We start from the raw sequence: 12,587 nt of genomic DNA on the forward strand, positions 1-12,587 counted from the left end.
TTTTAAAATGTAAGAAACTAAACATTTACTTTTTTAAAATATCATTTAATTAAAATAAATACTTAGAAGTTGAAGAAATATCAATTTTGAATTTTAAAGAAATGATTTAGAAATCTCAGAAAATATCTTTTAAAACATTAATTTTCTATTTGAAGAAATGTCAGAATTGGATGTAAAGGACTAGATTATTATTAAATTAATATTATTCTTATTTTTAACTTTTTATTCATACTATTATCTACGAGCATTTAATTCCGGTTTTTGACATGTTATTAAATGAACATGTTGAGATTCATTCAGGCGGTTTAACCCTCTGACTCATTTTTCACTGTAATATGAAGTCCTACACCTCTATAGACTAAGGACACACAGGGCTATAGGCTGATGTAACTCAATTATGTCTAAATGCAGCGTAAAAAAATTAAAAACCTGTAAATAATTAGAAAAAAAGAAAAACAGAAATTTAATTTCTGTTTTTTTTCTTGTAAAATATTCAAAAAATTATGAATTATTATATACAACACATTTTCAGATATCCTGAAGCATAAGGAAGATAGGAAAAATATTAGTGGTTGCACTACATTCAGAGAATATAAAAATTCTGAGACTTTCTGAGACTGTGGTCTCATTTTTTATTCTAATATAAAGTCCTGCGCATCAATAGGTCAGAACAAACCCGGCTACACGCTGATACAACTCAATAATGTCTCCGAAGAAGTTTAAAACAACCCGAATGTAAGAAAACATTGTAAAAAGAACAGGATTGTTTACTTTCCGCCGGCCACATACACACTGAGGCATTCAGGGACCCTCGGAAACTTCGCCAGTCTTTACAGCTTTCAGATCGGACAAAGGGTTTGTAAATATGAATAATTTAAACATAAAAAAGTTTGAGCCCGCGGACGGACTTGGGATTCAGAGGTTTAAATGCAGATTTTATTAGAGGAATCATAAATATTTAAAAAAAAGTCTGTGCAAAATTAATTTCACATTAAAACAGGAAACTACAAAAAAAATGAGAAACATTAAAAGAGACGTGAATAATTCATGAGTGCACAACAACAACCCTGTGATAAACCCACACTTTAAAGTTCACACCAACGTCTCCGAGTCAACGTGGACGAATTAAACCAGACTCCATTTAAAACGGGACCGTTTTTAGACCTGAGGCGGTTGAACCAGGTCTCCAGTCGGACCAGGAAGTGAACGGCAGGTTCTCAGAAAAGTTTGGGCAACTCCCTGAGGCGACTCAAGTCCAGGATGTTTCCCACCGAACCCTCGGACTGGCGGCTGCTCGCCCTGACTAAAGATGGCCGCCGGCTGGAGCAGTTCTCCTTGTCGCCTCCGGCTAAAAGCTGCATCTTTGGTCTCAGGTCGCGGATCAGCTGACTCTGTGGGAGGAGCTTGGTGTTCAGAGCGAGCGGCTGGAGAACCGGCGCCTCCTTCTCTTCCTCCTCGCCATCTTCCTCCTCCTCCTCCTCCTCCTCCTCCTCAATCAGTCCGTACTTCCTCATGTACTTCCTCGTGGCGAGGGACATGTTGCTAGGCGACAGCAGGGAGGCGTTGGGGGAGGGGGCGGGGTTGTGGCGGGGGGCGTGGCCTCCCAGAGACAGCCTGCTGAGCTGGGAGTCGCTGAGGTAGCGCAGGGCGATGGCGTTGGCCTCCAGGCTCAGGTCCACGCTGCCCCCGGGGGACAGGACGCTGGACGTCGGCTCGGAGACGCTCAGTCTGGACAAGACGGCCGCCGGGTTGATGCTCGCCAGCGTGCTGAGGACAAACGGGGACAGGGTCAGAGACGGAAAGACGAAGGCGACAAACAGAGTCCGAGTCTGATGAGGTCGCCATGGAAACGTGTGGACGGTACCTGGCGCTCTCCACAGATCTGAGTCGGTCTTTATCCGAGTCCACCAGATCCTCTCGGTCCACGTCGACTCCAAGCTGCTGCAGCTGCCTCAAGGTGGCGCTCACCACCGGGTCTCCCTCCGGACTCCTCTGCTGCTTCCTCCTCCTGGACGAGGACGAGGACGAGGAGGAGGCGCAGGAGGAGGCGGCGGTGGAAGAAGAAGAAGAAGAAGGAGTGGAGGCCTGGGAGTGTTTGGACACCACAGACCGACTCCTGGACTCGTCGTCCTCGTCCTGTTTAATGTCTGACTCCTGGAGACGACTGTTGAGCTGAGTCTGAGGACATGAGGACAATATATACATTATCTATATATTTTACATAATTAATATTATATATACAACAACATACAACACTGTAGATGAAGCACAGAGCTGGAATGAGCTTGATCAGAAAATAAAAATGTCACGTTCCAGCTTCAATATAAAACTAAAAATGATAAAAAATGAATCACTGATAATATTAAGAATCTTTATTCTGTTTCTTCTTCCACTAATGTTGCATAGATGTGTTATTGTACCAGAGTCCTGTTACTGTCTGTTGTGTGTCTATTGTGTGTGGGTGTTACTCTACAGTTGATTGAATGTTGATATGAGACAGTGAGATGAATGAGTGTGATGGTTGTGTTACCATGAGGTTGTGGTAGAAGCTCTGCTGTTCGTCTGCTGCTCTGTACATACTGACACTTTCTCCCAGGACTGGACTCCGGACACTGAACACAACACACACACAGACACTTTAATACGACAAGAGGCTGTTCAACATCTACACACAACTCAACACAAAGGAAGAGGAGGAGGATGAAGAACAGGGGGAGGAGTCAGAGACGATTCTAAAGATATTTCAGTTATTTCATTAAAGTTTATTCAATCACAGGTCACGTCTCACCTGTTCTGATCGGACCTGGGAGTCACCTGAACCTCAGCTCCGCCCACCGGCCTCACGAAGGAGGCGTCACGTGAGGAGGAGGAGGAGGACGGGGGGCTGGAGGACACTGACGGGGGAGGTTTGGGAGGGGATGAGTGAGGAGGAGGTGGAGGAGGAGGAGAAGCCTCCTGGCGATAAAGAGGCTCCACTGGATTCCCCCAGAACAGACTGGCTCCTGCAAACCAGGGGGTAGAATATATGAGTTTATTCAGTTATTTCACATTAGAATATAACATGTTTAACCCAACTTAAAAACAAAAGAAGCCTCTTTATCGTGAACTAATATTTGTTCAGAACTGATCAGCTGCTCCTCAGTCACGGCGCCGTTAGCAACCGCAGCTTTAAATGTACAAGTAGCGTGACTGTACGTCAACATCTTATAACGTTCAGGATGATACTCAGCTCACAGTCTGAGCAGTTAGCCTGTTAGCTCGTTAGCAACTTACTGAGCAGTTAGCCTGTTAGCTCGTTAGTAACTTACTGAGCAATTAGCCTGTTAGCTCGTTAGCAACTTACTGAGCAGTTAGCCTGTTAGCTCGTTAGCAACTTACTGAGCAGTTAGCCTGTTAGCTCGTTAGCAACTTACTGAGCAGTTAGCCTGTTAGCTCGTTAGTAACTTACTGAGCAGTTAGCCTGTTAGCTCGTTAGTAACTTACTGAGCAGTTAGCCTGTTAGCTCGTTAGTAACTTACTGAGCAGTTAGCCTGTTAGCTCGTTAGTAACTTACTGAGCAGTTAGCCTGTTAGCTCGTTAGCAACTTACTGAGCAGTTAGCCTGTTAGCTCGTTAGTAACTTACTGAGCAGTTAGCCTGTTAGCTCGTTAGCAACTTACTGAGCAGTTAGCCTGTTAGCTCGTTAGCAACTTACTGAGCAGTTAGCCTGTTAGCTCGTCAGTAACTTACTGAGCAGTTAGCCTGTTAGCTCCTTAGTAACTTACTGAGCAGTTAGCCTGTTAGCTCGTCAGTAACTTACTGAGCAGTTAGCCTGTTAGCTCGTTAGCAACTTACTGAGCAGTTAGCCTGTTAGCTTGTTACTAATTTACTGAGCAGTTAGCCTGTTAGCTCGTCAGTAACTTACTGAGCAGTTAGCCTGTTAGCTCCTTAGTAACTTACTGAGCAGTTAGCCTGTTAGCTCGTCAGTAACTTACTGAGCAGTTAGCCTGTTAGCTCATTAGTAACTTACTGAGCAGTTAGCCTGTTAGCTCGTTAGCAACTTACTGAGCAGTTAGCCTGTTAGCTGTTAGTAAGTGTTGTCTTAATTAGAACAACTTGGCCAAAGAAAACTTAAGTGATGCTGTGGGGTTACGTCAAGTTTTCTCCGCTGCTATGCTCCACGCAAACATCCCGCGGTGCGCCCACAGCTAGCTAGCTAGTAGCTAGCAGCTAGCTACTAGCTAACTGGCTGTGCTTGATAAATTGTGACCGGGCTGCACAGATACTTTAGTTCCATTGTGTAGTTCGGTTACATCGTCCTCAAAAATCCAAACTTTTATTAGCGGGACTGAAGTTTATACATTTATTTTAAATCAAAGTAACGTCGATACATTTTTAAGACCTTTCAAAATTGTATTTAAGACATTTTATGAGATTTTAAGACAATTTTAGACATTTTAAGGCCTTAAATTCAAATGATTGTGTTTTAGACTTTAGACTTTTTAAGACCCCAAAGATTCAGCTGGTTCAGTCTCACCTGTTCCCACGGCAACGCTGGACGTCGTCCTGGACGTCTGAGACTGGACATGAAGTTTCCCCTGAGCCTCCAGCAACATCTGGACCTGAGGAGGAGGAGGAGGAGGAGGAGAGTCACTAGGAGGAGGAGGAGAGTCACTAGGAGGAGGAGAGTCACTAGGAGGAGGAGGAGGAGGAGGAGGAGGAGGGTCACTAGGAGGAGGAGGAGGAGGAGGAGAGTCACTAAGAGGAGGAGAGTCACTAGGAGGTGGTGGAGGAGGAGGAGGAGGAGGAGGAGAGTCACTAGGAGGAGGAGAAGGAGGAGATGGTAGAGGAGAAGGAGGAGGAGATCCAGAGATGCTGTGACTGTACCTGAGTCTGAAGGAGGCGCAGCTGGCGGTCCTGATGGAGGAGGAGCTGGTAGGTGTCTGATGTCATACAGGAGGAGGGAGGAGGCAACCAGGGAGGAGACACGGGGTGAGAAGGTGGAGGAGGTGGGGAAGAGTGGGCGCATTGACAGGAAGGAGCAGGAGGGACGGCAAAGGTGGAGGGGGGAGGAGGAGGAGGAGAGGAAGGAGGGGCGTAGTGGTGAGAGCAGAGGGGAGTGGAAGGCTTAACGGAGGGAGGAGGCGAAGAATGATGATGGGATGGAGGAGGAGCAGGAGCAGGGTGAGGGGAGGGAGGTGTAGCAGCAGGGGAGGAGAAGATGGAGGTGCAGCTGTAGGAGGTGGGGGGGCAGCAGGTGCAGGACTGCTGCAGGTTGGAGTTGGGGGTGCTGTGGAGGTGAGGAGGAGGTCTGGAGGAGGTGGCCTTCCTATCAGCTTTAGGAGGAGGAGGAGGAGGAGCAGGGGCGGAGCCAGACCCCCGTCCAGCGCCGTGATTGGAGGAGAAGCTGCTGTCAATCAGGAGGGAGAGTTCAGGGACAGACGGATGAACCCGAGGAGTCTGGAACAAGAAGAGATGATGATGAGGAGGAGGAGACAAAGGAGGAGGAGACAAAGGAGGAGGAGGAGGAAGAAGAAAAGTAAAACCTAGAAAAATAAACCTGAAATTAAACTTAGGAGGCTCCATTAGCCTTGTTAGCATCTATTAGCGTCCATTAGGCCTGTTAGCCTGTGTTAGCATGTAGCATGTCTCACCTGCTGAGCTGGGGGGTGGGGACTGGGGGACGGTCGTGGAGACAAATCTTCATCCTCAACTCCAGAGTCCTGGTCACTCACAGAGAGACCGGGAGGAGACGCACTGAGGACATGAGGACATTAACACATTTAAAAAACAAATCAGTTAATAAATATGTTCAAATATTAAGTTTTAATCAGAATAATCTCAGAGCTGCTGTGGATTAATTTTGATTAAACGTGATTAAATATCATCAATTTCTAATCTCTACTGATGGCGTTTTATTTTTCATTTATGTGTCCTCCCATCTCATTTGTCCTGGTTTGTCTTGGTTTGTCTCCAGCTGTTAGCCGCGTTAGCCCAAGTGCTAGCAGAATCCCCGACTAACGTATGCTTGGCTTGGTTCATGTGCTGTTTGAAGCTGGAAAGAAAACTCCTTGCAGAGTGATGATACTTTATGTGTCTCCACTGGTCCCTCTTGGTGTCTTTGTCCTCAAATGTCCCCTGGAGAGGACCAACGTGCTGTTTAGCGTCTTCCATCTTTATGGGTTGGTTCTGCTGCCTGTCACTACCGGATCAGCTGGTGCTAACGCTAACGCTACTTGGACAAACTGAGACACGTTCACAGTCGTTCTGCTGCAGATGCTTCATTAATCACATGAATCAGGATGATGATTAATTAACATTAATGAGTTAATTTTGACAGCTCTGAAATAAACATTGTTTGTGATTTTTCTTTATTTAATTTATTTGTAATTATTAGTTCTAGCCCTAAAATTATTTAATTTATTTAATTTCTCACCGGCTGAAGGAGCTCTGAGCTGCTCTGAACACGTCCGTCTGTCGGCCCTGGTCGTCTGAACTCAGCTCACATCTGAGACTACGACCGTCCACCGGCGCCACCTGCTGACGGGTCGGAATAACAAATACAAGTTTCCTTCATTATCAGAGATGTTTGTGTCTCAGCAGTGACTTGGTTCCTCTGAGGATGGAAGGAGGAGGATGCATTATAAAGCTAGGTTAGCTAATGCTAACTGCGTCATTACCTGGTAGAAAGAAACAGACTGGGAGGCGGTCAGCAGCTGGCAGTCCAGCTGTAGACCTGGTCCTGGTCCTGGTCCTGGTCCTGGTCCGGTTCCTGTGCACTGGAAGAACTGAGGAGCTCTGTGAGTCGAGCTGAACACAACGAGGAGGAAAGCGCCTCCTTCAGACAGAACCCTGAAACACAGACAAGGAGTCAAACTCCTCCATAGACCAGTGTGGAGCAAGGAGGAGGAGGACTGTGCTAACATGCTAACATGCTACATCCTCACCTGTCCTGGAGGGAGGAGCTGAACATGAACCTCAGACACCAGGTCCACACCTGAGGGTTGTAGACGTGAGTAACTCCACTCAGCCACCTGGAGGAAAAGATACGTTTTATTTTATTTTCATTTATTTTTTATTCACTGTGGCCCCTGATATCCTGATATCTGGACCCTCCTGGTCCCTGTTACAAAACATGTAAATATATAATCTACTGTTTACACTTTACTTTCCTTGCCCCCCAGGGACAAACGAAGTTTTGTGAATGTAAATGAGTGAGTGAGTTGGCGCTTACAGTCCAACCAGCGGCAGGTTGGAGGCTTTGGGATCAGACTCCAGCAGCAGGAGGAGCTTCCTGGTCTGGTCCATGGTCAGAAACCTGGAAACAGAGCGAAGCCATTAGCGAGGAGGAGGAGGAGGAGGAGGAGGAGGAGGAGGAGGAGGAGGAGGAGAAGATCCTCACTAGAGACCGGTGGACAAACGCCACTAGTGACCTCTAGTGGTCGTCTGTAGCTATGGCAGCCACCACCTTCCACACGATTCACACAACATGAAATACAGACCAAACTAAAGGCGTCACCGCCTGCATTTAACTTCACATGAACTGGAAAAATGTTTCCATTACAGTTTTGCATTAAACTTTTACATCGATGCGCCTGAAAAACCACCTCATGAGAGCGCAGAAGTGTTTTAGCTTTAGCTGTTTTAGCTTCCTCACCCTCTCTGTGGGCCGGTGGGCGGCTGCGTCACCCGTCCGACGCTGGTCAGACTCCTCATCAGGGCCGTGGGGATGATGGGGACGGCTCTGACCGGCTGGACGTCCACGCAGACGGACGGACACACGGCCGCCCAGCTCAGGACGAACGCCGCGGCGTCGGACCGCTGGGAACAAACCACGCGAACCCGGACCTTCAACAGCTGAGACAGATCCAGAGTCTGTCTGGTGCTGACGGACTGATGCAACATCTGAGACAGAAAACAAGAGGAAAACACTCTTTAAGGCTCCATCATGGATCCATCCATCTGGACTCTACGTGCCGTCCTAGGAACCCAGGGAGGTACCGTCCTGTTTCAGACCAGGAATCTGGACGAACTGACCTGGAAGCAGTGATGGAGCTCGGCCTCCGACTGGACCACGGAGCGCGACTCGTCCTCAGCCGAGAACAAACAGGGAACCAGGACGTCTCCGGGCAGCGGCGCCGAGGGAACCCGCCCCGAGGCCCCGGCCTGGTCCCGACCCGGATCGAACCGGTCCAGAGTCACCGTGACGCCCTCCTCATCTGGACCACAGACAGACGGAGTCAACACACCCACCAGTGGATTCACCGACACATGACGGAAGAGGACGAACTCTGACCTGAGTCCACGGACACGGAGCCCAGGAGGAAGCAGTGGAGGCGGGGCTTGTTGCCATGGCGAGCGTGGCGATGGGCCAGACGAAGGGTTTTCTCCAGCAGCACCAGACGAGGTTTCCTGTGGAGACACCGAGTACATGAAGAGGATTAACTCCTCAAAACCACATGACAACAAAGCTCACTGACACACGGAGGGTTAAACAACTTAAACTTGTACTTTAGTTATTTTAGTTATTTAACACTTTAAGTGACAGAACTGAATTATTATCCATGAAAGACACAGTAGGTGGGACTTTGGTTTAACAGTCAAAGATTAGCAATAAGATTTATGTTTATATATCCATCCATCCATCCATCACAATATAAAACCATACATTCTGGTCCCATTCATTCATTTTGGTGGATTTGACCAAGTCTGAAGTTATTTATAAAAAAGTTGCAGATGTTGATGTAAGAGAATTTTAAGGCTGTTGTTTGCAAGTGAACATTTTTGCCACAAACTAATAAAATAATAAAAAATAAAAGACACTGGAGTTACAAAGAAAGAAGAGTTTCTTCAGAAATTTATGCCCTGAGCTTTGGTTCCTGAATCAAACTCTTTGCATCTGTTACCTGTGTGAGCAGAGATGGAGCCGGAGCTTCTCTCCTGCAGAGCTGCCGTCCCACAGGGCGGATCTGGATTTAGGGAAACTCAGCTGGTTGAGAGAATTCACCGAGGTCCTGAACGACAACAGAGAATCAGAAAAATCTGAATCAGAATCAGGTTTGTTTGACATATTTTCTCTCCTGTACAAAAAAACACAGAACTTAAACAAGTGTAAAAAATAAATCTGAGTTATTGTTGTTGATCACGTTCTGCTGCTCTTTAATTTAAATATCGGATCAGAAGCTATGAACTCCTGGTGCTTTCAGTCCTCTACACGAGTTCAGGATAAGAATAATAATCTGAATTAGGTAAAAGGTTGATTTAAATGTTGTTTCTCCTCTAAATCTCTAGAGTTTACATAGAACAGTCTGAAGAACAGGAAACATCCAGAGAGCTGCAGTTTTTATAACCAACACATGAACAACAACATCTGAAGAAGTTAATCTGGTCTGGAAAGAACAGGAAACTGGACATGTTCTCTGGTCTGATGAGTCTGATGAGTCTGAGTTTCTGACTGGTTCTAACTGCTGCTGCTGTAACACTTTGTATTACTGGTGGTCTCCTTTCCATCCCGTCATCTGGATCTGATATAGATTTATAAAACCCTCTGATTGTTTCTAAATATGTGTTGTGAGAAATCTTTAGCCCTGAACATAAAAAAAAAAATGAATAAATAGGTAAAAGCACAAACACATGAGAACTTCTGGAACCAGAGACAACATTAGTTTAAGTTTGAGTTACAACAGTTTCAAAACATCTTTAACTTGTATTTAATTAAATTCGGATACTCAGCCCCATTAATGAGCAGAGCCGACACATCAGCACGTCAGTAAAAAACAAACAACAGTTTAAACTGTCCCACAAAGAATGAATGATGCTCTGAAGACAAACGAAGGCTCCAACATGGACCCAATGAACTGAAGTGACTGTTTTAGTTGTGCTCATAAAAAGAAACTGCAGCTTTAAATCAGATTTGGGAACTTTATTTATAAAACAGAAACCATGGATGTGCCTGTTTCACAGTGTTCTCCATTCAGACAAACTGTACAGGTTTGGTTAAATATACGGCCCGCGGGCCAAAAACAGCCCAACACAGGGTGTGATCTGGTCTAATCGCAGCATGAATACGCAAAGTGTGAAAATTATCCACTGTTTTATTTAGAGAAGTGGACACAACACAACACTGAGACCCAGGACCAGACAGAACCAGGACCAGACAGAACCAGGACTAGACAGACCCAGGACCAGACAGAACCAGGACCAGACAGAACCAGGACTAAACAGAACCAGGACCAGACAGACCCAGGACCAGACAGAACCAGGACCAGACAGAACCAGGACCAGACAGACCCAGGACTAAACAGCAGACAGACATGAGCCACAATAACACTAATTAGAAATGTATTTTTATTTATTTATAAATCTTAACTTCTCCTAATTTTCTTGTTCTTTTTTGTACTGAAACGTTAAACGTTAAAGTCTGGAGTTGTCATTATTATTGTTATTATTGTTGTTGTTCTGTTGTGTTACTGGTCCGGCCCCATGAGATTAAATTGGGCTGAACGTGGCCCCCGAACTAAAACCTTTCACTTTAATGTTCCTACTTATTAATGAAGTTCAGGGATTAAATTTAGTCCTGGTTCATCCGTTCTAACATAAACACAGCCAGTGGTTTTTATCTCTCATTGAAGCTGTTGGAACAAACTGTTAACTCCTATAATGTGTTGGTACAGTGTGTTAGAAAGATGCCCAAGACTTAATCCAGCCCAAAATAGTCAAAAGATGTTTATCGTCCAGTAGTGATTTGTTTTTAATTATAGTTTAGTCTTTATTTAACCAGGAAATGTCCCATTAAGATTAAAAATCTGGCCGAGTCCGTCCAAAACACAGATAAACAGACAGATAAACAACATAAATATCCAACAGGAAAATCATTTACAGACAAGTCACATGATGATTAATACATTAGTGAAAACGTGACCAGACAGGTAAATAAACATCAAATGAGTTTTAGATCATTTTGCAACATATTCCAGGAAGAAGGAGCTAAATAACCCAAAACCATTCCATCTTTTTTCTATTCTAACTTTACTAAATGCAGTTTATCACCAAAAGGAAGTGCAGTCAGAGCGTGTAGCATAAACAGTGTGGTATAAAAGAGGTGTGGTACAGGTTGGTTTATAGCACATGAATAATATTTACAGATGGAAACTATGAACAGGTGAGACCATATGTACAGGTAACACAGGTACATGTACAGGAACTAGAACATAACTAACAATAAAAGGCATGGACAGATGATAAATAAGGAGACATAAATACAAATAAAATTAGCATTAAACAGTGCGTAAATAGCAAGCAATAGCTATATAATGTTACTAAACTAGTGCAATATTCGGTCCATGTCCAAACAAATTGTTTTTGTTGTGTTCAAACAGCTGTTCTTGAGGATTTCGTATTTTTAAAATACCGTTTTAACTTGCAAACAGGACACGTCTGAACACAAAACCATTTACGGGTTGAATATTAATCTGACCTTTTTCCTCTGAAGTTCTCCGGAGTGAAAACCTCCTCCAGAACTCCGGCCGGTAACGCCTGCAGATTCACCGGGAGGCTCATGTCTCACGTAGCCGGGAAGGAGGCGCTATCTCCGGCAAACGGAGGCTGAAAACACCCGCTACCGTTAGCTAGCCAACTTAGCTTCCCAGCCCCGTCCGCATCAGTTCCCTCCGTCAGCTTCACAAACCTCCTGAAGCTCGACTCTGAATTAACTTTACTCTCGTTTAACCTGATTATTTTCTGGAAAATTCGACCGCAAACAGACCGAAGAGGGAAACAAAAGTTAAATTATGGCGCTGCTTCCTGGCTCCAGTGGCGGGACGGATCAACCAGCCAATCAGGAGCCTCCGCAACTGCTTCTGACGAATGGTGGTTCGCCTTTTTCTTCTTCGTCTACAGATTTAACGGCAGATTTAAGGGTCTAAAACTCGTCACTCTCCCCATCCGTTCAAATCGCACGTCGCAGAGAAATATATTGTTGTATTTTATAGTATAAAATACCGTATTATCTATCTATATATCTATCTATCTAGAAAAATATTTTTAGTAATTTATTTCCCTTTAATATTATTTTTATTTTATGATATTTACATGATGGTGATGATGGTGATAAAACCCTTAAATTCAGAATGAGTCTGTTGAATTATTTGTGTATGCACCTGGATCATCTTCCAACACACAAACTAATTTCCTGAAAAGCAGCAGCAACATGCAGAAATTATTCATCAGCATGTTACTCGACACTCGAGTCCTCCAGCAGAGAGACAGAAAGCAGCTGCTGGGCGTTGAAGTCCAGAGATGGAAGGACTCAGCAGGACGTCGTGTTTTAATGTGGCATTAGTGGCATTAATATGCTTCTGCTGAACGCGTTCTTCTTATCTGTGGACACGAAAAATGCTAAACAGATTCCTACCGACCCACTTATAGATAGCACTTTAATTTCAACCCCAGAACCTGACAAGCAAAATTAAAACATTGTTGGCTCTGATTAATTAATTTCAGATATATATATATATATATAGCTGCTTAGACTTTATTTTTTATTAGTATTTCTTATCTTATGGTGTAAAGATGGTTCAAGATATATTTTTTACACTTTTTTCCCCCAAG

General features: G+C 44.7%; 1 protein-coding gene across 2 annotated transcripts; it reads right to left on the reverse strand.

Moving 5' to 3' along the window:
• Window positions 1-482: 482 nt before the first annotated feature.
• Window positions 483-11,813, reverse strand: stil (STIL centriolar assembly protein). 2 transcript variants are annotated; one of them, XM_047586241.1, is made up of 16 exons: window positions 11,455-11,813; window positions 8,885-8,992; window positions 8,275-8,390; window positions 8,016-8,197; window positions 7,636-7,883; window positions 7,213-7,296; window positions 6,926-7,012; window positions 6,659-6,830; window positions 6,415-6,515; window positions 5,633-5,735; window positions 4,866-5,438; window positions 4,516-4,600; window positions 2,789-3,002; window positions 2,531-2,612; window positions 1,865-2,178; window positions 483-1,767 (listed from the first exon to the last, which is right to left on the reverse strand). In XM_047586241.1, exons 1-16 carry the CDS (start codon window positions 11,535-11,537, stop codon window positions 1,218-1,220), a joined length of 3,102 nt encoding a protein of 1,033 aa, XP_047442197.1. In that variant the 5' UTR covers window positions 11,538-11,813; the 3' UTR covers window positions 483-1,217. The 2 variants fall into 2 exon arrangements, with proteins under 2 accessions (XP_047442197.1, XP_047442196.1); XM_047586240.1 differs by having other exon boundaries at window positions 6,415-6,518.
• Window positions 11,814-12,587: the final 774 nt, after the last annotated feature.

Source organism: Mugil cephalus, chromosome 6, assembly GCF_022458985.1.
Source record: "Mugil cephalus isolate CIBA_MC_2020 chromosome 6, CIBA_Mcephalus_1.1, whole genome shotgun sequence".
NCBI classification, from domain to species: Eukaryota; Metazoa; Chordata; class Actinopteri; order Mugiliformes; family Mugilidae; genus Mugil; species Mugil cephalus.

Bases quoted from the DNA above. Each gene is read 5' to 3' on its own strand.
- stil (XM_047586240.1), bottom strand. From the start codon at position 11,537: ATGAGCCTCCCGGTGAATCTGCAGGCGTTACCGGCCGGAGTTCTGGAG. The intron at 5,736-6,414 runs GTGAGAAATTAA...TCATGTCCTCAG, and splicing joins GCTCAGAGCTCCTTCAGCCG to TGCGTCTCCTCCCGGTCTCT. The intron at 2,613-2,788 runs GTGAGACGTGAC...TGTTGTGTTCAG, and splicing joins CCCAGGTCCGATCAGAACAG to TGTCCGGAGTCCAGTCCTGG.